Source organism: Vombatus ursinus, unplaced genomic scaffold (assembly GCF_900497805.2).
Source record: "Vombatus ursinus unplaced genomic scaffold, bare-nosed wombat genome assembly UNPS02014789.1, whole genome shotgun sequence".
Taxonomy (NCBI): Eukaryota; Metazoa; Chordata; class Mammalia; order Diprotodontia; family Vombatidae; genus Vombatus; species Vombatus ursinus.
This window is the reverse complement of record NW_020954567.1, coordinates 15594630-15619622: the sequence shown is the minus strand read 5'-3', so window position 1 is coordinate 15619622 and position 24993 is coordinate 15594630. Positions and strand designations below refer to the sequence as shown.

The 24993-nt window shown below is 38.4% G+C and overlaps 1 protein-coding gene across 1 annotated transcript in view; it reads right to left on the bottom strand.

The window, feature by feature from the left end:
- PAPPA2 (pappalysin 2) overlaps positions 1 to 24993 on the bottom strand; it is a 326265-nt gene that overhangs the window by 186009 nt on the left and 115263 nt on the right. Inside the window, 1 exon segment of the mRNA XM_027868368.1 lies at positions 24708 to 24839. Coding sequence (XP_027724169.1) covers positions 24708 to 24839 — 132 coding nt within the window.

The following is a 24993-nucleotide window of genomic DNA, read 5'->3' as shown; positions in this document are numbered from 1 at the left end:
CATGGACCATAGCACAACAGGCCCTTCTATCCCCTACTATCACCTGAAGTCTATCCAAGCTCAAGTTCATTGCTTCCATGACACTATATAACCATCTCATTTTCTGCCATCCTCTCCTTTTGCCTTCAATCTTTCCCAACATCAGGGTCTTTTCCAATGAGTCCCATCTTCTCATTATATGACCAAAGTGTTCAAGGTTCAGCTTCAGTATGTGAACTTCCGATGAAGAGTCCGAATTAATTTAAGTATTGACTAATTTAATCTCCTTACTGTACAAGAGACTCTCAAAAGTCATCTCTAACACCACAATTCTAATGAAAGCATTGATTCAGTGATGCTCAGTTTCCCTTACAGCCCAACTCTCACAGTCATACATTGCTACTGGAAAAACAATAGCTTTGACTGTATGGACCTTTGTTGGCAAGGTGATGTCTCTGCTTTTTAGTATGCTGTCCAGATTTGCCATAGCTTTCCTTCCAAGGAACATGCATCTTTTAACATAAACTGATCTTTTCTAATCCACTGACCACTCTTAAGTTTTCCAAATTTGCTGGCATATTCAGTTCAGCACTTTAACAGCATCATCTTTCAGGATTTTACAGAGCTCAGCCCAAAGCAGCCAGGTGGTGCAGTGGATGCAGCATTGGCCTTGGAGACAGGAGAACCTGAGTTCAAATCTGGCCTTAGACACTTGATACTTACTAGCTGTATGACCCTGGGCAAGTCACTTAACCCCAACTGCATTGCAAATGAATGAATGGTTAAATAAATAGCTAAATGAATGGATAGATAGATAGATAGATAGATAGATAGATAGATAGATAGCTCACTCAGCTGGAAATCCTTCACCTCCACTACTGTTAGCAATGCGTACTAAGGCCCACTTGACTTGACTTCATTCTCTAGGATGTCTGGCTCAGTAACTACACCATTGTGGTTACTGGTTATGTTAAGATCTTTCTTGTGTAGTTCTTTTGTATATTCTTGCCACCTTTTCTTTATCTTTTCTATTTCTGTTAAGTCTTTACCATTTTTGTCTTTTATAATGCCTCTTTTAGCACAAACATTCCCTTGACATCTCTAAATTTCTTGAAGAGATCTTTTGCCTTTCCCATTCTGTTGTTTTCTTCCAGTTCTTTGCACTACTCACTTAAGAAAACCTTATCTCTCATTACTATTTTTTTAATTCTACATTCAGAATTCAGAAAGCTATGGGTATAGCTTTCCCTTTCTCCATTACCTTCTGCTTTTCTTCTTTTCTCAGCCATTTGTAAAGCCTCATCAGACAGCCATTTTACTTTCTTGCTCTTCTTTTTCTTTGGAATGTTTTTTGTTGCTGTCTCCTGTATAATGTTGCAGACTTCTGTCCATAGTTCTTCAGGCACTCTATCTACTAGATCTAATTTCTTAAATCTATTCATCATTTCCACTTCGTATTCATAAGGGATGTTATTTAGGCCATACCAACATGGTCTGATGGTTTTTTCCCTACTTTCTTGAATTTAAGTCTGAATTTTGCAATAAGAAGCTCATGATAAAATACCACAGTCAGCTCCAAGTCTTGTTTTAACTTATTGTATAGGACTTCTCCACCTCTGGCTGCAAGGTATATAATCAACCTGATTTCAGTATTGACCATCTGGTAATAACCGTGTGTAGAGTTACCTTCTGGGTTGTTGAAAAAGATTGCTTGCTATGACCAGCAAGTTATCTTGACAAAACTCTATTATTCTCTGCCCTACTTAATTTTGTGCTCCAAGGTCAAACTTGCCTGTTATTCCACTTATCTTTTTATTCCCTACTTTAACATTCCAATCCCTTATGATGACTGTGATTTCTTTTTGGTGTTATTTCTAGAAGATGTTGAACTGATCAACTTTGGCCTCTTCAGCAACAGTGGTTGGAGTGTATACTTGTATTAATAGGACATTGTATGGTTTACTTTGGATTCTAACAGATATCATTCTGTAATTTTTGAGATTATACCCCAGTACTGCTTTTCTCACCCTTTTATTGACTGTGAGGGCTACTCTATTTTTCCTAAGGGATTTTTGCCCAAAGTAGTATATGGAGTGATCATCAAAATTAAATTCACTCATTTCTATTTAAGTTCACTGACACCCAAAATACTGATGTGTGATCTTTCCATCTCCTGTTTGACCACATCCAGCTTGCCTTGGTTCATAGATCTTACATCCCAGATTCCTTCGTATTATTGACCTTTACCTCACTGGACTTTTTTGTCACTAGACACATCTGCAGCTGAGCTTCCTTTTGGCTTTGGCTCAGTCACTTCATTAGTACTAAAGCTACTTGTAGTTATCCTCTGCTCTTCTCTGGTAGTATGCTGGACACCATCCAACCTGAGGGGCTCATCTTCCAGTGTCATATCTATTATTATTTTAATACTGTCCCTGGGGTTTTCTTTGCAAAGATACTGGAGTGGTTTGCCATTTCCTTCTCCAGGGGATCATCCTTTAACAGAACTCTCTAGCAGACCTGTCCATCTTGGGTAAACCCGCATGGTATAGCTTATAGTTTCACTGAGCGAGTTAAGACCCTTGGCCATGACAAGGTGGTGATCCAGGAAGGGTATCTGAATTTGTAACTATGTAAAAGATGGTATAGTTCCAGCGCAATGGAAATATACATAGTGAATTCAAATTGATGTTATCACTTCATGGGATTCATTATTTGTATTAATTGGGACCTAGCTATAAGATTAACCTATAGCTTTCAAAGTTTTCCTGCTTGTCTGGTTATGACCTTCTTTCTGTTATTTCTCTCTATTTTTAAAAACAAATTCCTCAGTGACCTTTTTTTCTTTCCTTCTTTCCCTGTTTTTTTTCCTTTCCTTCTTTTCCTCCTTCCCTTCCTTCCTTCCCTTATTTTGTTTCTTCCCTTCTTCCTCTTCTTTTCTTTTTTCTTCCCTACTTTTAACCCCACCTTATCCTCCCATTTTGCAAAAAGAAAAAAAAAGAAAAAAAAGAAAAGAAAAAGCTAAACAAAGCCTGTTGAATATATACATAGTCAAGCAAAATACATCCCCACATGGGCAGTATCCAAAAATGTATGTCATATTCTACAAAGAGATGATCTTTCAAAACTCAAAGGAATCTCATCTTAAAAACAACCCTGGGTGATTGTGTTCATTCTTTCAACAAACATTTATGAAGCATCTTCTATGTATGAGGAACTATGTTTCCTGAGGGAAATATGCTAAGAAAAATACACGATGGTCCATTCACTTAAGGAGTTATAGTTTGTTTAAGGGAAAAAAAAGGCTTTGTCTCTTGTTTGGAAATTGCTTTTAATTCTAATTCAGCTCTAAAAGGTAGGGATACAAATGGAATTAAGTCTGATGCAACTTTTTAAAGAATCATAGAGCCATAACTTTACAGCTGGAAAGAAACTTATAGGTGACTTACTTGAAATCCTTCATTTTGCTGATGAAGAAACTGAGGCCCAGAAAGGTTAAATGACTTGTCCAGGGTCACATGGCTAGTATGTTTTCACCAGTGGGTTAAAAGGAAGATTTGACTTAATTTCTAAGGTTAAGGGAACTGTTCTCCTTAGAGTTTACTAAACAATTCACCAATCAAACTTTTAGTTAAACTAACATGTAGAAAGATTCTCAGATGATTAATTTTATTATTAATTATTAATTTTATTGCAAAATATAGTTATCAATTGTTAGTCTCTGTATAGGATGGGGAAAATGAGATAGAGAACAATTTCTGGATATCTAAATGTATATTAGTGATAGAGTTCTGCTTTCAGCCTGGCATTCTGGTTTTTGGACTCCCTCTTGGAGTCCTCCTGGAATATTTCTCCAGATGGTGATATTGGAAACCAATGCTAGCTGATACATTTCTGTAAGGACCCTCGAATAGAAGAGATTATAGAAAGTGCAATGAAGGAAGAGGTGGGGTAGTGCTGGTGGGAGAAATCACATAATAGACTAAGTGAAAGTGGACAAAAACCAACGGCTAAGACCAGTTTCTCGAAGGACAAAGGAGTGGAAACTGACATTGACTCAATAGGGCAATAAATTTATCAATGATTAACCAGTATCTATTCAGCACCTACTCTGTGCTAAGCACTTCATTAGGTGCATGCATTCCACCAAAGAGCTGCCTGAGTTCTAGTTGTGGATGTGATGAAGTAAACACAGTTATGGACGCTATTCAAAGTTTGTTAAGCATGCTTGGTGTCTACAAAAGATCCCAGAATATCAAAAAATGAGCAGATCAATAACAATCACATGGGGAATAGAAAACAAACCAACAGTGAAATAAATGAATTCTTCCAGGGCACAATTTAAGACAAAATGTTCTAGTAATGTCTCCCTTTTGTTCAGTGGACGCTGCTGGGTAGATTTCAGTTGGAGTCAAAAGAAACCTAAAACTTCAGGTGAGCCCTGAGTCCTATCCTTGCTACATATGTAACACTAGGTAAATTCCTTAACCTTCTAAGCCTCAGTTTCTGCTCTGAAAAATGGGGATAATAATAACATGTTTCACAGGGTTGCTGTGAGACTCAAATGGCATAATATAGGCAAACTATTCTTGAGACCTTAAGGTGCTATTTAAATACGAGCTTTAGGAGGGGCTTCTACATAAATAAAGATTATAGGTAACCACATTTGACCTTTCTAAGACCAGATTTTCTCTTAAATTCATTATTTTAATGCTTTTGGGTGTAAATCTTTCTAAATTATATTATGTACTTCCTACCAAATAATAATAGCTAGCATTTTAAAGTTCACAAACTGCTTTACAAATATTGACTCCTCTGATCCTCCTAAAAACCCTGTAATGTAGTTGCTACTATTATCCTCATTTTATAGGCTGAAAGTTTAAGTGATTTGCTCAGGGTAGTCGGGAAGGAAAGAAAATTAGCATTTATATAGCACCTACCATATGCAAGGAACTGTAGGAGGGAGGTAATCACTGTGTGTGTGTGTGTGTGTGTGTGTGTGTGTGTGTGTATGTGTGTATAGATATATATATATATATGCATATGTAAGTATAGGCATATATTGTATTATAATAATATAACCATATATCTCACCTACTACGTTCCAGGCACTGTGCTTAGTGCTTTTATAAATATTATCTCGTTTGATTCTCACAACAACCCTGCAAAGGAGGTGCTATTATTATCTTCTTTTTACAGTTGAAGAAACAGAGGCAAAAATAGGTTAAGTGAGTTGCCCAAGGTCACACGGGTAATAAATATGTGAGGCTGGATTTGAACTCAGGCCCTCCTGACTTTAGGCCTAGTGCTCTATTTACTGTGCCACCCAACTGCTAATAATAAGTATTTGACATAGGATCTGAACTTGGGCCTTCTTGACCCCAAGTTCTTAAACATAATTTGTTAAACTATAAGTCTTTTCTTTATGATTTTAGGTCATCCTCATAAACATAGATGATGGTATTAGTAGTGTTCTTAAACAGCGATGACCTCAGGATTTAAGGAGACATGTTGGTTTCTGCCCCTACACTTAAAAGCCTCAGAATTCTGAACTTGTAATTTGTATATCTGATATTTTAAGGTTATCCTCCATCACAGAGTTATTGTGAATAAAGGACATTATAAATGGCAAAATTTGACCTAAGTGTGGCAACGAGAAGGAAAATGGACAGTCTCTCTATTGTTGTTGGGCTGTAAAGGTATCATTTCTTGTAGTTGCTCCAATGATTGCTTCTGTGGGTTGCTGGTGGCAAAAGAATGGATCTCTAGGCCTGGAGTCAGGAAGACCTCCAGCCTCAGACACTTACTAGTTGGATGACCCTGGGCAAGTCACTTAACTGAGGTCTATCTCAGTTTTCTTTCTTTTTTCTTTTTTTTAGGCGATTGCGGTTAAGTGACTTGCCCAGGGTCACACAGCTAGTAAGTGTCAAGTGTTTGGTCTGAGGCCGGATTTGAACTCAGGTCTTCCTGACTTCAGGGCCGGTGCTCTATCCACTGCACCACCTAGCTGCCCCTGTATCTCAGTTTTCTTAATGGAACTAATAATAGCACTACTCCCCAGGTTTGTGGTGAGGATCAAATAAGGCAATATTTTAAAGTGCATATGCCTGGAACATTGTAGGTGCTTAATAGATGCTTGTTCTGAGTTTCTAGAGTTGCCTACCCCCTCCTAATTTGTGGTTTCAAAAATCAGATAATTAAGTTTTATGAGAATTATATGTGAAGTAAGAGTAAATGGGATCTAAATAAGAACCTAGAAGACTTTCCTGTGGGGGAAAAAAATGAATTAACTTTAGTGCATGTGTCTTATAACATTTTTTTTTTTCCCACCCAGAGGCCTCTTTTTTTCATTGCTATCTGGAGTTCTTGGCTATGTTCTAGAAAACTGAAGTTGCCAGAAAAATGACCTCTCGATTAAGTGAAGTGTCATTTGTACTACTTAACAATTTTGACAGTTAGGATTGTCCTATAAGCCTCAATTGTGGCAGCCAAATAAGAAAGTTAATAAAAACTGAAAGCATGACTTGGAATGCTAGTTTTCTATTTCTTTCAGGCTATAGCTGCTTACTGTCACAAATGTTTTATGACTATAATTCTGTGGAAATGAGTTGAAGAACATTATTGGGGGGGGGACAGAGAGACGGGATTAGGAATATAGTGTGGCCTTCAGCTGGAATTCACCCTCCCTCACAAATGTCACTGTTGACCAAGTGGAACAAGGTCGAGGTCCTTCTAGAGGTTCAGCCCGACATCTTGGGAAACATCTACTCTGTACTCAACACCCATAAAGTCATAAAAAATTAGAATTGTAGGATTTAGAGCTGGAAGAGACTTTAGAATCCATCTCATCTAACTGCTTTATTATTCCAGATGAGGAAACAGACCCAGAGGGGCAATGCTACTTGCCTAAGGTCACACAGCTGGTATGCAACAGAGCTGGGAACGGAATTGAGGTTCTCTGATTCCAAACCCACTGCTCATTCCAAATACACTTGCAATCTTAGAGAACACCCAGTAGAGTAACAGGATGATAAGATCATGGATTTAGAAATGGAACGAACATGAGAGGCCCAACACTATCCCTTTCCACATAAGGAAACAGAGAGTCAGAAAAGTTAAGTGATTTGTCCAAGGTCACTGTGACCTTAGGTAGTAACTGACAGAGATGAGGTTTGACCTAAGTCTACCCCTTTATTTTATATACGAGGAATTAGGCAGAATAGTTAAATAAAGGAGCTTAGATTCAAACTTAAGTCCCCCTGACTTTTGAAGGAAGGAAATGGGCACTGTGGTCCTAGCACTATAGATTTTCTGCTAGAAAAACATTGTAGAGATCATGTAGCGGTACCCCCTCGCTTTTTACACATCAAGAAAAGGAAGGTCAGACTGGTTACAAGACAGTTTGCCCAAGGTCCCTCTGCATCAGCCCTTCATCTTAAATAAAAGGAAATTAAGGCAGAGGGAGAATAATTAATAGCCAACTTCTCTCAAAGACAAAACTAGGAGACCCCTGATATCCCATCTTCCCATTCTGGTCCTTTTTCATTATACCACACTGGTTCTCTCTTCTCTCAGCCATAGATCCAAACACATTTCTTGTGGCTGTGAACTGTTGGACAAAGAAAACACAAACTATCTTCCCAAGGTGGTATCAACATGGATCATTGTATACATACAGAAATCATTTTATCTGTTTTTAATGGATGAAGTTTGGAACTTTTCTGGAGGGGGAGAGGGTAACAAAAATACTTTATTGAAGCCAAATCTAGACTGGCTTATGTATGCAAGTATACAAGATATTAACAAATGATCTACCTGTCCTGGTTTCTGTACCTCAATAACTTATATTAATCTGTTTCTGGCCTGGGGCCTCTGAACCCACACTACAGTTTTTGTGTATAATTCCTAAAGGAGGAGATGTTGGGAATGGATGTTGGTACCATGAAGCATTACTGAGACCCCCAAGTCAACTTACTTTTTGTCTTTGTGTGAGTGTGTGAGAGAGACAGAGACAGAGACAGAAAAGGCAACAGAAGGACAGAAAGAGAGAGAGAGAGAGAATTAGTAGGAGAAGCCATGGCTATGTATTGAGAGGACTTGATGTCAGACAAGTGACTTAACCTCTCTGGGCCTCATTTTCTTTACCAGTAAAAGGAGGGTTTGGACTAGATGACCCCAGAAGTCCCCTTTAGCTCTAAATCTCTGATGCCATGAGTATTCATTAAATCTCTCATTAAAACAGTTCTTGAAAACATGGAAGTCATTAAGATGATATAATTTTAACCTAAAGCATATCATGATTTTGTCTTAACTTCCTGGCTGGGCTTCACTGTACCTACTAGCTCTTCATTATCTTTTTGTTGTTTTTCAGTCATTCAGTCCTTTCTGACTCTTTGTGACCCCATGGACTATAGATACTGGAGTGCTTTGCTATTTTCTTCTCCAGAGATTAAGTGATTTACTCAGGGTCACACAGCTAGAAAGTATATGAGACCAGATTTGAACTCAGGTCTTCTTGACTCCAGGCCCAGAGCTCTATCTGTTGAAAACCACCCAGCTGCCTCCTAGGCAAATAGGGGTTAAGTGACTTGCCCAAGGTTACACAGCTAGTAACTGTCTGAGGCTGTATTTGAACTCAGGTCTTTCTGAGTCCAGAATCAGCACTCTATCCACTGAGCCACCTCACTGCCTCCTTTTACTATCTATCCACCACTTAAAATTAGGTCTCCTTCAACACTCTTTCCTTGGCCCTCTAATCTTTTCCCTCCACATTCTCTCATTTATCAATCTTATCCATTGCTGTGACTCATCTCTATGGTCAGACACATGTCCCAGTTTTTGTCTCTACTACCAAACTCTCACCAACTGCCTTTTGGAAATCTTAATTTGGATGTCCTCTTATATCCTCTGACATCTCAAATTCAACAGGCCCAAAATGGAGCTTCTTGTCCTCCCCCTAATAATCTGCCCTTAGTCCCTAATTCCCATATTTCTGTAGACAGCATTGCCTTCCCCCCAAACTCACAAACTAAGAGTCATTTTGTACTCTTCTCTTTGTTACTACTCCCACATTGCATCAGTTTCCAAATCTTGTTCATCTATGTCCACAATCTGTGTCCCATCTATCCTCTCCATGCCGATCCCATTATAACCACGTTGCCTGTGGCCCCCCTTGCCTCTCACTTTTATTCTTGCACCAGCCTCCCAGTTGGTGTTCCTACCTTCAGTCTCTTCAATCTATACCACCAATGCCTTGAGTGTCACCTTCCTAATTCATTGCTTCAGTCACATTATACCTCTATTCAAAAACCTTCAGTGGCTTCCCTGCCTTATCAATAAATTATTGGCCTCTTTTACTAGAATGGAAGTTCTTCTGCCATCTGGCTTCAACCTATCTTTTTCCAACCTATTCCACACTACTCTCTTTTATGTCCTCCACTTCTGGTCAAACTAGCCTACATGTCATCATCATTCCCAGCCTACCCCTCTCTAATCTCCACATCATTGCTCACCAATCCTCTCCTCCTGGAATGGACTCTTCCACTGAAATCCACACTTACTATAAATCTCACCCTTCTAATAAGACCCAAATCAGGGACCACATCCCCCATGAAGCCTTCTTTGATTCCTACAGCTTAACACGATCACTTTCTCATTAAATTTCTCATAGCTAGTATAAATTCCTTTCATTTTATTCTGCCTCATGGCCCATCTATATTTGTGTATGTTTTATCTTCCTTACTAGACTATAAATACCTTAAAGGCAAGGACTTCATCTCATTTCATCTCTGCATGCTTAGTATCAAACTGCAGAATATAATCAGAAATTATCTGAAATACAGTATTTTGCATGCCACATGCCTCCTTTTTAGAAACTGTCAGAAATTATAATATGCTAGAGGAATTCAAGTAAATTCAGCAAGTATTTATTAGGAGCCTACCATGTGCAAGGTTCTATTCTTGGAAGTGGGAATAAAAAGGCAAAAACGAAATAGCCGCTGCCCTCAAGAAGCTTACATTTTACTGGCAGGGGACAAAGCATGCATAAAGAGAAATAAATACACAGTATATACAGAGTATAAATGCAAGATTTTATATAGATAGATAGATAGATAGATAGAGAGACAGAGAGAGAGAAAGAGAGAGAGAGAGAGAGAGAGAGAGAGAGAGAGAGAGAGAGAGAGAGCATTAAGGAACATAGGGATCAAGAAAAGCCATTTATAGGAGATTGCCCAACCACCAAAAAATATTAAGAATTCTAAAGAGGTGGAGATAAGTTGGGCAATGAGGAGAGACAAAGGTGGAGAGTTGGGAGGTGAGAGACCATGTCTAGTGAGACATCCAGTTTGACTAGCCTAGAGCATGCATTAAGGGGCATAATATGAAATAAGATTAGAAAGGTTTGTTGGAGGCAGATTATGGGAGGCTTTAAATGCTAAACTGAGGTTTAATTTTCTGGGAAAATAATTTCAAAGACATATATGTGTGATTGTTCATTTACAGAACAAGAATTTTTTCATAAGGGTCTACTGTAATTATAAATCATAGATCCCACAAGACCTCACAGGATTTTGGTGTCAAGTTAAGTAATTCCAACTACAGTATGTGCTTTATTTTGTATTAACCTCAAGAATTAAGTAGCCTCAACTACTTTCAGTGATCTTTCCATCTTTGAAAAAGTTCTTTTTCTCTTCTTTCAAGGGAAAATATTTTTTTAGGAATAAAAAATAATTTAATAGTACATGCTATTTCCAGATCTAAAAGCCAAATGCAATTTATGGTAATTAAAAAATCTTTTATTTATACTTTGTCTTCTGGTCCCACTGTTGATATAAATTACAGCTTCTTTTCCAAATCTAAACCTTTGAAATACCTACTCCATATATGTTCAATGAATTGCTAAGTTACATTGTGGAATATTATGGTTCCATAAAAATGAAAAAAAATGTGTAGCATTCAAGCAAATATGGAAAGACCAATATGAAGTAAATTTGTACTCAAGTTCACATAGGAATGGGAGGATTTGAACTCACATCCTCCTGACTCCAAGGCTGACCATCTACATTAGAAATACATTAGAGATACTGTAGAAAGGATTCCTGTTAACGGATATGATGTTGACTTTGATAGCTTCTAAAGTTCTTTCAAAAGCTAAGATTTTATAATTAATGCAAGCTCCTTGATGACAGACACTATTCCATTGTTGTCTGTATTCCAAATATACTGCTCTGTTTGCTGTGGCTATCTTAAAAATAATTATTAAATAGAATTGAAGTGATTGGTTTCAACGTTATCATTTGTCTGATTATTAAAATGATTATTTTAATAACTTCCATTTATCTATTAAATACCGTGAATTTAAAAGGACTTTTTGTTTCTATGAATAATTTTGTTTAGTCAAGTTATTTGGGTATGGTCCTATTTCATTTGAGTCTTATGTCTTTTCAGATCTAGTCTTTTCATCAGGAATGCTTAAAAGTCCTCTATTTCATTAAATATTCATTTTCCACCTGTAGGATTATACTCACTTTTGCTGGGTAGATTATTCATGTTTTTAATCCTAGCTCCTTTGCCTTTTGGAACAACATATTTCCAAGCACTCCACTTCTTTATAAAACATGGTCCTATTTCAGTTATTAAATGGCTTTATTTTTTTATTTTACTTTTATTCAAGGGATTGAATCAAAGTAATTGGATGGAATATGATAGCATGAGTATTTGGCCTATTTTCTGGGGAACAGAGGGAAGGGAAGTTAATAAGCACTTATATAACACCTACTATGTGCCAGACACTATGCTAAGCACAGTGCTTTACAAATATTATTTCATTTGACCCTTACAACAACTCTACAAAGTAGATGCTGTTATTATCCAGGTCTTACAGTAGAGGAAACTAAGTTAAGTAATTTGTCCAGTGTCACACAACTAGAAAGAGTCTGAGACTGGATTTGAACTTAGGGCTTCTTGACTCTATTTACTGCCCCACCTAACTGGAGACTAGTGATGAGAGCCTCTCTATACTCATCAGCCTGGTGTTTGAGAAGACCTTGCTGCTTCCATTGAAGGATTCCTCTACTTGATGATTCAGTAGATTTCATCTTGAGAAAACTGCCTGAGCAGTTTTACAGATCTTTGTTAAATCAAGAATGAACCCTCCCTATTGTTCATAGACCCACTGCCCTCAAACTCTTGCTCATTTACATGGCACTTCTTTTGTCATGCTCTTTTCACATGGTTTCTTTAGAAAGGGTCAGAAAGAAGAAAGGAAACAACAACACAGAGGGTAAAACAGTGAACAAACCAAATGAAAACATTTGTAATACAGAACACAAAATTAACACTGAGGAGTGCTGCCATAGTGATGGGAAACTTGGAAATATATCTGTTCAAAGTCTCATGGTATCTGATACATTCTTGACTTGTCTTGCTGACAATTTTTTTCTCTTCAAATGTAGACGAGACAGTGAGGGCAACCTCCAGAGGAGAGAATGAGATTGATGGTTTTCTGCAGCTTGGCCTCACTTAAATCCAATTTATGAGCAAATCAAGACACAACCCTCATGATATCATTGAGCCTCTTTGAGAAGGAAAATTCAACAACAACAACTTGCCTTGCTGACATGATTTTTCCTCTTTAAAGGGCAACAGTGACAAGTGAAGGCAACTGCTACTCTGTTCCTAATTCCATCCAATAAAGATTCCAGACAATGGAGGGGGCAATACACAGGAGGAAAGGATGTTTGGAAAGACAGTTGAGGAAAGACAGTTGAGGAAAGACAGTTCCTCAAAAGGAAAGGTTGCCGTGTAGACCAAAGTACCAATTTTCAGATAAGTGAGATTAATGTTAATCACTGATTAAATTCTAAAATGATACAGTAAAAAAAAATATGCTTTGTAATCACCCAAATAAGGGCACAGTGATAAGTAGGAGCCAGAATAAATCCACTAAATATAAATAATGCCAATTTCACCTTATTTCTCATCTGCACAGATTTGAATACTAGACTGTTAGTTTTGGGAAATGTCAGAAACATAAAATATGTCTAGCAAGACATCTGACAAAGTTTCCCTGAGTTTCCATATGTACAAAATAAAAAGTTGGAGCCTGGATGACTAAACAATTAAATAATCATGACTAGTTGCATACCCATCCAATTTAATAATTAATCGATCATGTTGAGATTACTGTATTCACTTCTGGGCAACACATTTTAGAAGAGGCTTCAGGAAGTCAGAATAAATTCAGAAGAGAATAATCATGATGGTGAGGAGGCTTAAAATTGTGTCAGATGATCTACTGAAGAAACTTCAAGCCTATTAAAGAGGAGATAGGGGTTGGCATATAATACTGGTTTTTAAATATTTAGAAGATTTTCACGTGGAAGGAGAATTCATATTGTCTTATTTGGCATCAAAAGACAGGTGTAGGATGAATGAGTGGAAATAATAAAGAAATTTTGGTTTAATATAAGGAGATAATTCACAAGAATGAGGGCTGTCCAAAAATAGAAAAGGCTATCTTGGAGGGTAGTGAGTTCCCTATCAAAGGAAGGCTGGATTTCTACTAGTAAGAGAAGGTGTAATGTGTACTTCCTACAGTTAGGGACTGGTCTAGATGACCTCTAAAGTTCCATCTAGCTACAAGATTGTATTATTTTCATTAAAGATAAAATTGAGCATATTTATTTTAGTTGAATGTATCTGTTACCAGCCTGTAAATAATTCTGTAAGGGAAATGTAGCAAAACTGAAAAATTGGCGTACAGTCAGGGCTGATAACAAAGAGTCTAAGGATAAACATCTATGGAGTAAGGAAACAAGTAACACATTCCAATGAAAATGAAACATTTTATTAACCCTGGGGAATAGTAGAATTTCAATCTTTTCAATTCTGTCCAAAGGAAAAGGTAGGCTTTTATGTATTAGAAAATAAGTAAATGAATGAATGTTGAGACCTAAGAATCTCCATATAGTATGAAAGATTGTTATGAATTAGATTTAGGAGAAGGGGGAAAAATAGGATCCTAAAATTTCTGGAGTTGGAAGGGGCCTTAGAGCTCAAATAATAGGACCTTTTCATTCTACAGATAAAGAAACTGAGGTCCAGGGAGGTGATATGACCTGTCTGAAATAACACCAGTAAAAAGTGCCAGACCAAAGGGTTATTTAAACTCATATCTTGGGATTCCAAATCCAGTGCTATTTCTGCTATTCCAGGATAACCATGGTGGGGTGCAGAAACAAGGTCAAAAGAGAAGGTAAAATTCTGCACAGAGAAATATAAACACTGCTGAAAAGGAACAAAAATGGAAACTACCTAAATAGATTGATAGGTTGCCCTGAGAACTCACTGACCAACTCGGATTAAAAACCAAAATAATTCCTCAAAAATGTGTATAGATGATAGAACTGAAGGGCAAGAAACTGAAGATGGATATTTTTTAAAATGTGGTGTAGTCTTAAAAATACGTATCAGGAATGTCAAACTCTAGAACAAGCTGACTCTACCAGAGAATGCTAAAGACAACAAAAAGAGATTTTTGAGGTTTTTTAATAGCTATATTGGGGGTATGGAGAAGATCAAAGAAGGGATTATCCCTGCTAAAGGGGATTAGGATGGTGTTAAGACAAAAGAAAGCCAAAACTATTCAAATCTGATTTTGTCTATTTTCTGTACAGAGAAGAATAATGAACATCAGACTGGGAAGTAGAGAATAAAGATGGCAGGGAACTGAAGCCCAAGATAAAAGAGGAAAATGTTCCTAGTTGCCCTCAATGACTTTAAGTCACCAAGGCCAAGCAACATTCCAAGACACTGGATGAACTAGGCATGATTGTTAAGCCATTATCATTGGTATTTAGAAAACTTTGGAAGATGGGAGAAGTGCCAGAAAACTAAAAAAGAATAAATATCACCTCACTTTTTATAGGGGGCAAATAGATTCTTTAAACCATTAGGAATTTTGTCTTTGATTTGATTTAATGATTTGCATTTTTAAAGGGATGGTTTTTAAACATTTCAAAAATAAAGTGAAAACTATGAACAAACATGGGGTTCATCAAGGAAAAGGCAAACCAGATTAATTTTTGTTTTGGATAGCTACTATATTGGTCAATAAAAGTAATTCCATAGTATGGCAGGTAAAAGATGAAATGACTACAGAAACAAAGGTTCAGTCTCCAAGCATATTGATTTATTAAGCAATGTGTGCCAGCTGCCCCACAAACTGGGACCAGACCTCCTCAGCATAGGCCTGGACCCTGAATACAAGGCAAGACAGACTTTTATCCATTAAAAGCAATTAATCAAATAAGGCCAATTATTATTTTTTTAAATAATACAACATTAGGTAATCTAATTTCTAATTGGATGAAAGATTAGGGACTTTTCAAGTTGTGAGGGGAAACAGGTGCAATTCCCTTAATTAAAATAAAAATATGCATCCCAATAGTCATAGTTTAATTGATTTTAAGCAAGTCATCTGCATAATATGCTTGTGGATAAGATAGAGAGAAAAAATGTTTGATTATGTAATAATGAGGATCTGAAGCACTTGTAGACTCAGCTAATGCAACTTCTCCATAAGGATGATGCTCTTGAGCTTGCTTCCAGATTTGTGATGACATATATAATGTTTTGAGGAGATTGTGGAGGATGCATGGCTATTCTGTAACTGGTTCTGATGACCTAACCAAGTAGCTCTTTGATTGGATTTGGAGGCATTCAGAAAGGCTTGCCAGTTTTAGCTTGCTTCATTTGGTGACTCCTTTGTATAATAAGGTGTTTCACATTCTCTCTAAGGCATTTATTTCCCTTACATGTCAACTCCCAGAAGCAAGCTCCCTAGCATTTTCCCTATGGGGAGGTCACATTGGCTAAGCAAGCTGATGAGATCTGTGAATGTACCAGACTCCCATTACAATTATCCAGCTAGATGGATTTTAACTGGTGTAATAACCAGACAAAAAGAGTGATAATCAATGGAACATTATCAACCTGGATGGGTGTGTCTAGCAGGTGCTGTCCTTGTTATTAAACATCTTGGCAATGATACGGATGAAGCATCACATGATGTGGAATGTGAATCAGATTTTATATTGAATGATAAATCGATGTTCAGGAAAAAATAATGCCAAATGTCAGGAATGAATTTAATAAGATGAAATTCAATGGGGATCAATGTAAAGTCTTACAGATGGGATCAAAAAATCATCTATGCAAGTATAAGTTTGGAGAAGCATAGCTAAGCAACAATTCACATGGAAAAAAAATCAGATATGGGTTTTAATGTACTGAAACCTCAATGAGTCAGTAGAGTGACATGACAGCCAAAAAGTCAATGCTATCTTTGACCTCATCAACAGGAAAACATCCAAAATGAACAAGGTTGCATCCATTCCATTTTGTCCTAACCAGTCCACATGTAGAATATTTTAGTAGCCTTAGGAACCACATTTTATGGAGCAGATTGGTAAGCTAGAGTGTGCCCAGAGGCTGGTGACCAGAGTAGTAAGAGGATCCAAGTCATTCAGGAATCAGCTAAAGAAACTGGGGATGTTTAGACTGGAAAAGGGAAGACTTTATGCATGAGAGCTGTCGTCAAGTATTTGAAGGGTTGTGCTGTGGACCAGGAATTAGACTTTGATTTGATCTTATTTTCTGCTCCATTTATCCTACAGCCGCTAGTGTTCTACCCTCCAAACCACACCACCAGAGATGGAGATCTAGGCCATGCATGGCTCTCTTTCCCCTCACCCCATTCATCCTAAGCTTTACCCTGGTCAATTTCTGCATGTGTACTCTCCTCCCTCTCCAGGTCCATCTCTACTTCTTGCTCTGAAAACTGTGATCAATCAATCAAAAAAAAATTATTAAGCACCTACTATATGCCAGGCACCATGCACAAAATGAGGCAAAAGACAATCCATGTTCTCAAAAACAATCTAATGGGGGAGACAACATGTAGGGAGATATAGATATAGATATAGATATGTAGATATATGGATAGAGATATATGACAAATAGAAAATAATTAATGGAGGGAAGGCATTTCCCCAACTAGGGGTTGGAAAAGGCTTCTGGTAAAAGATAAGATTTTAACTAGGCCTTAAAGGAATCCAGGGAAGTCAGTAGAAAGAACTAGAGTGTTCCAGGCATGGAACAAATACATGGAGATGAGATACAGGGTAACTTGTTTGTGGACTAGCCAGGAGGCCACTTTCACTGAAAGGAAAAGTATATGGTAGGAAATAAAGTATAAATAAAAAGACTGGAAAGGTAGGAACTAGTTACATTGTGAAAGGCTTTGAAGGCTAACCAGAACATTTTTTATTTGGTCCTGGAGGCAATAGGAGGCTGGAGTTTATTCAAGTGGTGGTGGGGTGGGGTGACATGATCAAACTTGCACTTTAGGAAAATCACTTCAGTGGCTGAATGGAGAATGGACTAGAGTTGGGGGAGACTTTGGGCAAGAAATTACAATAGTCCAGGAGTGAGGTGATGAGGGCCTACATTAGAGTGGTAGTGGTGTCAGAGAAGATAAAGGGAGCATATTTGAGAAATGTTGAGAGGCGAAACATACAGGCCTTAGTAACAGCTAGGATATGGGGGTGATAGTGAGGTGTCCAGGATGACTCCTAGATTGTGAACCTGTGAGGATGGTGTTACCCACTACAGTAATAGGAAAGGTAGGAGGGGTGGAGGGTTTAGGGGGAAAGATAATGAGATGTTTTTGATATGAATACTGAAAGGCAATTGGAGATGTAAGATTGGAGATTCACAGAGTGGTTCGGATGTGATAGGTAGATTTGAAAATAATCATTATAGAGATGAAAATTAAATTCATGAGTGCCAGTGAGAACACCAAGTGAAGCAGTGTAGAGGGAGAAGAGGGGCCAGAACAAAACCCTGAAGGGCACACATGTTGTGTTAGTGGACTGCTTTATTACTCTACTTGTCATCTTAATGATTTCCCAGACCTTAACTCTGGTCATTGGCCACCATTACCCTGGACAGTTATCTCCTCCATTAGAATGGAATCTCTTTGAGGGTAAGGTACCATCTTACCTTTTATTCTTAAATACAAAATAGACATATATCCCCAGTACTTAGCACAATGTTTGGCACAGAGTAAGCCCTTAATGTATTTCATTCTTTCTCTGATTCAGTGGGGAGAACATGGAGAACAATGTACATTTTTACAGAGAACAAGATCTTGTTCCTTCCTAGCAAATTAGAGCTGTCCAAAAGTGAAATAAGCTGCTTTGGGAGGCAGTGATTTCTATATAACTGGAATTCCTATAGGGCAGGCTGGATAAGCACTTGCTGGAGATGTTGCAGAGGGTATTCTTGATCAAGTATGGGTTGAAATAAGCAATCTCTGAAGTTACTCTTAACTTTGAGATCCAATGATTCTATGAAAGGGAAAAGAAAAGGAGGGGGAAAGAAGAGGATGTGAAGGAAGAGAAAAAGGGAGAAAAGAAGAAAAGTGAGAGGGATAGGGAAAGTGAAAGAGAAAGATACAGTGAGGAAGAGGAAGAAAGAAGGGAGCAAGAGGAGAGGGAGAGAGACAGAGATGGGGGAGGGAAATGGAGAGAAAGAGAGAGAGACAAAAGAGGAAGAGGGAGAAAGAAAAAGACAGGGAAAGAAGAAGGGAGAGAGGTAGAAGGAGAAGTTGAGGAAGAGGGAAACAGGCAGAAAGAGAAGGAAAAGGGGAGAGGGAGGAAGAGAGACAGAGACAGAGACAGAGAGAGAGAGAGAGAGAGAGAGAGAGAGAGAGAGAGAGATATGAAGGAAGTATTGGAAGTGAGAAGGAACAGAGAAGAAGCCAAGATGGAGAAATGTGCAAAAGAAAGATGGAAAATCACACAGTGATTGCTCTTTGTTGGGCTGAGATTTAACAGATATTTTTGTATTCACTGACCCCTGATATCTGAAAGAAGGAAAATTCAAAGGCTAAGATCTCCTTACTGAAATTAAAGAATAATCTGAGGAAAATAAGATCCTTCTAATAATATAATGGATGGAATATTAAGTCAAAGTGTGGGTATGGTCAGAAAAATGATGTAAAAATACCTTTTGGATAAATCTATGAGTCAGTTATGGTTCTGCAATTGGGAAAACATTGTACTCTGTCCTGTTTGGAACATAATCCATAAGGGAGATGAGTTTTGATGATAAAATTCTTGTGCAATATAGTTAAAAAATTGTTGGGAGGGTCATAAAAATTATAAAAGCTAGGTACAAACTAGGGGCAAAAGGAGGTACAGGACTGAGACCACAGAATGGCCTTACAAATCTGTCTTCTACAAATAGCACCTCTGAACTCAGAAGCTGAGAACATGGGTCACAAAGGCCAGTGAGTAAAAATAAATCCTGAACATGCTGGGCCAAATTTTCCAAAGGCAATCCCATTTGCTTTGAGCTCTACACTATATGCCACAGGTGAACCAGAGGGTCACATGAAGAGAGACTACAAAGTTTCACAGGGCCTCAATGTTAAAGGCCCTGCCTTCTATAATTCTAAGCTGGTCACTGATGTTTAATCATCCATCTCTCAGGGAACTCAGATATAAGACAGAGGTGAGAGTTTCCAGAAGGTCTGAGACTTAATGTTCCTCAAGAAAGATCAGGAAGCAGTCAAGGGAAATAAGGGAGCAGACAGGTAGTTAGAGCTATAGTCTACTACCATTGTACAAACCATGTGTTGTCCATGACTAAGATATTATCCTCCATTCTGATGACCATATCTGTACAGGGGCCTGATTTATATCACCTTTAGCATTCCTTCCAAATCAAAGATTATAAAGTGGTATGGACTGATGTATCAGTAGGTCCAAGAAGGGTTTGGATTGCATATCTGATGCCGGGATTCTGATTATAATAATAATGAAAATAGCTAACATTTACAAGTTTGTAAAGTATTTTACATATGTTATTTGACTTGATCCCCTCAAGAACCTTGTGAGATAAGTGATAATATTTCCATTTTACAGATGAGAGAACTGAGGCTGATAAAGGTTTAAATAATTTGCTCAGTATGTGTATGAGGTACAATTGGAATTTGTGTCTTCCTAGCCCCAAGTCCAGTACTATCAACTGAGCCACATTGGGAAATCCCTTGGTTCCACTTTCAAGTACAGAAAAGATAGACAGAACTCTGGCATATCCCAGGATGCCTCTTCCTAAATTTGACAGAGACCAAGGTCTCTGTATCAGGCATATCCTCCTTCTACCTTTGAGAGGGAAAAGACCTAGTCTGAAAAAAAATATTTTGAGGGCTGGGTTTAAGGGTTGTTTCTCTGGTCAGCAAATTGTCTATGTCCTAACCATGGATCTTTGCCCCACCTGGTACCCCAGTCCTCTTTCCCTGCCTCTTTTTCTGGAATCCTTTTTACCTGGAGTCTTGAATGTATGGAATCTTCCAACCTAGTCACTTTCAGTTTCTAAACTGATTGATCCCTCCCTCCCTGTGACCTCAGAGGAAGAAAAAACAATCAGACCTGTTTGAGCAGGACTCCTTCCTTCCCTATAAAATGCCTGAGCTACCCTGACCCTGAAACTCCTCTGAAGCATGGAGTAAACACAAACCCTGAGGTACCTACCAGAGCTGGTTGCAGCCATGTGCCAAGTTCAAGGAGCAGCCTTTCACAAAACCAACAGAGAATCCTTCCTTCTGCCATGGCCTGAAAACCAATCATGGCTGAGGTCCCTTGGCAATGTCCATGGTTTGGTCCCACCCTTTCCTTCCTCTGCTCTTTCCTGTCTGATTTTGGAGGGGCCACTCTCAACTTCAAGTGTGTGGGGATTGGGAAATGAGCTGTCACAGTTTTGTAGGTATCAATTGTTGCCCCAGTTTGAGGGGCGGACACTACCCTTTACTCTTCCATTATTGTTCCAAGTTCCCATAGTTACAAACTCTTCCCTTAAATGCATCCACTGATATGGTCTAATGTTTTCAGCATTGACTGATGCATTTCTTCTATAAAGTACCTTTAAGTTTCAAGAAAGAGACTCTAACACTAGGTTAAAAGCTCCAGATACCAGCACAACTGAGTCTAGGGACCCTTCTTTGGAACTGCCATCACCCTAATTAAATGAACTGCCCCTGGCTTCTATACTGCTAGCTTCCTTGGTTCCTAACAGGTTAGACAAACAACACCCCAGAATCTACTTGCTCCAGGGAAAAACAAAATTCATCATATATCCTCTTGACATACTCTTGAACCAAGTGACCCTATAGAACCTGTGAAAGAAATGGACCCAGTATTTTCCCAGATTGCAACGACCACACTGGCTTGCTCTTTCTGAAAAGTCCTTCATCTCTTAGTTGCACTAGGATAAAGCTCTCCTCACTATGCCACTGAAAATTGTTATTTCCAAGTTTCCAATCACTATTATTCTCTTCTCTCTATTTTTTCCCTGAGTCTGTAGTGGTTCATTAACATCTCTATTGACACAGGGCTCCCAGAATTAGCACTGGAACAGTGGCTGCCTCTCCCTCACTATTCTGTGCAAAGTTTGAACATTTCATGATCTTGCCCACTTCTGACAAAGGACCTCTATAACTGGTCACTGACCTTCCCAGAATGCTGTCAGGAAAACTTTGGCCATGTTTCACCTCACTCCCTCCTCTTTGGCCATCTCCTTAACTTCCTCATTCCCCAGCCTTTCCAATCCAGTTCTAGAATCATGAAACATGAACAAATCAACTATGCCACTGTTTCTGGACAGGATGTGTCAATCTATTCCCCTATGGCCCTACTCCCTGTCCCTCTTTCTTTCTATACCAAAGTATCTTTCCCTGACAACTATTTCTTTATATATGTTTTCCCCTCATCAGAGTGTAAGATTCTCAAGGGCAAGGGCTATCTTTATTTCTGTATTTGTATCTCCAGTAGTTTAAGCATTTAATAAATGCCTTTTTCACTCAATTATGGAAAGTTAGGGCTGGAAGGAATCTTAGAAATCAACTAGTCCTTATTTATTTATAGATAGGGAAATAGTTTCAAAGAGGTTAAGTACTTTGATCAAGGTCACACTACTCAAGGCAAAGCCAGGACCAGAACTCAAATTGCCTGTGCAATTTTCCCTATACTAATCTACCTTGCTCATCAACTCATTGTACACACCTGATTCCTGCCCCACTCCAAAGGTTAGATGATATAGAAAAACACATGAAAAAAGACCAACAGTTACCTATCTTTTAGAATAAGTCAAGGGATAATTATCCAAGTATTTTCAAGGGGCAGAAACCAATGCTATCATGGATAAAGGGAAGGAAACATTATTAGATAATTTGGGCATCAGGGATTCCCGTCTTTCAAAGCACAATCAATTAAAACTTCATTGAATGTCTATGAGCTGGAAGTTCATGCAGAGCACTTGGCTAGTTGCAAGAATGAGAAGAAACATTATTTAGGAGACTATAATTAGTTTGAGACTTTGTGCAGTACAAATCTCCAAGCAATCATCTGTCCATAATGTATCACTGATGTGGTAGCACGTGATATTTAAAATGCCACATGTGTGTGGTTGTTTCTGTTAGGATTGCTATCCATTCCAGTTTGAGTGAAACCATTCCGAATTTGAGACTCTTTTAGAGATGCCATGAAAATAAACATAACCATGTTATTTTGCATATGTGGATATGTTGCTTGGTATTCCAATCAACAAGCATTTACTGTCTACTTCTCTAGCTACTTCCTTTGTGTCTGCTTTGCCTAGAATATTAGCATACCGAGAGCAGGATGTCTTTTACTCTCCCATCTACTGCCTCAATATCCACTCACAGTATTTATGTAAAGTGGCACAGTGGATAGAATGCTGGGCCTAGAGTCAGGAAGACATCTTCCTGAGTTCAAATCTGGCTTCAAACACTTACTAACTGGATGATCCTGAGCAAGTCACTTAACCCTGTTTGCCTTAGTTTTCTCATCTGTAAAAATGAACTAGAGAAGGAAATGGCATACCATTCTGGTATCTTTGCCAAGAAAACTCCAGTTGGGGTCACACAGAGTTGGACACGTCTGAACAACAACAACAATAAATCACTAATAAGTTGGAATGCATATCTAAAAAGAGTGACAGAGATAGTGAGAAGGCATGAAACAAAGTCATATGAGGAGATGCTGAAGGACTCAGTGATATTCAGCCCAGAGATGAGAAGACTCAGGGACAACATGAAAGATATGAAGGCAGCTAGGTGGTGCAGAGGATAGAATGCTGGACTTAGAAAGACCTAAGTTTGACTCTTACCTCAGATATTTACTAGCTTATGACACCCTGGATAAGTCACTTAATCTCCCTCAGCCTGAGCTTCCCTATCTGTAAAATAAAGATGTCTTCCTTCCCCAGGAAATTCATCATTTGGAAATCCCATTACACTGCAAGACTGAATCTGCCTGGTACTCATACTTCATCAGTACTCTCTGCCCTTCTGATAGGACCCTTTGATTGGAGGGGTCAGACCTGCAGGACCACTATTTAAAGAGAGGGCTCAAAATAAATTTTCTCTCCATTTCCCATCAGCCACACTGCTTTTGGACTTCTTTGAAATTCTCCATCATGGCCTCACAGAAGGTGCCTACTAGGGAGGCAAAGAAAAGCAAAGAAAGTCCCTGACCTCAAGATGCTCACAGGTAAACACCAAGGTATATATACAAGGTGACCACAGAAGAGAAGGTGATTTAAGAGAGGAAGTCATGATCAACTGCTGGAGTGGGAGAGGGAGGAAAAGGTCTGCACTGAGCTGAGTCTTGAAGGAATACTACTTCATCCATGAAGCCAAAGTCTCTCTAATCATATATGATCTTTGCCTGTACTGAGCTTTCAAAACACTTTACTCATATCTCTTCTAAGCACTTAAAATATTCTATTTTATGTTATAGTCACTTGTCCATATGTCATGTCACCCTTTACAGACTGCAAGCTCTTTGAGGACAGGGATCACAACTTATTTATTTCTGTATATGCCTAAAATACTGTCACGTAGCCAGCACACAGTCAGAGGGATTTACAAAATCAATTGTTTTTAGATTAGATGAACATCTCACTCTAAGAAGAAACATTAGTACTTCTAAAACTGCCCAAACCCATTTTTTCCCATTGAACCACATTTAAAAACTCTTAGGAGAACATGTCATTGAAATCCTGCAGGGATGTCAATTGTCTACATTTTGAATTTTACGATTCATTATTTCCTCCTAAGTGTTAAGTATTATTATGGGTGTGTTCTGAAATGTTTTCTACCAACCAGAAGTTTCACAGTGACCATTTCCCCCTAGATAGGACCCCCTATATTCATTTTCATTAACCAGTGTCTCTATATTGTCTGCATCCCCTTAGCAATTTGGCGATTGAAATGACTTACCCTTTGTGACCTGATTTCTGGTACCACCAGACCCAAGATTCTGATATTTTTACTGATTCTAAACTTTTTAACTGATTTATTGACAAAGGTGCCCAAGTCTGTTGGATATGCTACTCAGATAATTAATAACACAGAGAACAAAGGTTAGAGGCCTGCTGAGTTCAAGAGCCTTACATGAAAGGAATTCCAAATCACCCATCAAATAAATCAGGAGAGATAGGGATGAGTTTAGAACTCAAACAGAGGTCAGGAAAAGGAAGGAAATTCCTTGCTCTGGACCACTCCAGAGTAAAACAGAGACGCGCATACGTATGCATGCATACCAACAGCCTAAATAAAAGACATGCGAGTCGTTTACCTTGAGCCAGACCTTTTCAGCCCTCTCTAGGTCTATCTCAGGCTGCTTTCTCTGTCCTTCACTAGTGATACAGGGAAACCAGCCAGCAAGAGAACGGTCCTCTGGTGACTTGGGATGGTGGGATTTGCAAACCTGAAAAAGAAAAAAGGAAAGAAAAGATTTTCAACTAAAAATAAACTTTGTGAATCAGGGGACAAAGGAATACAAAGCAATACAAAGCAATACAATACAATACAATACAATACAATACAATACAATACAATACAATACAATACAATACAATACA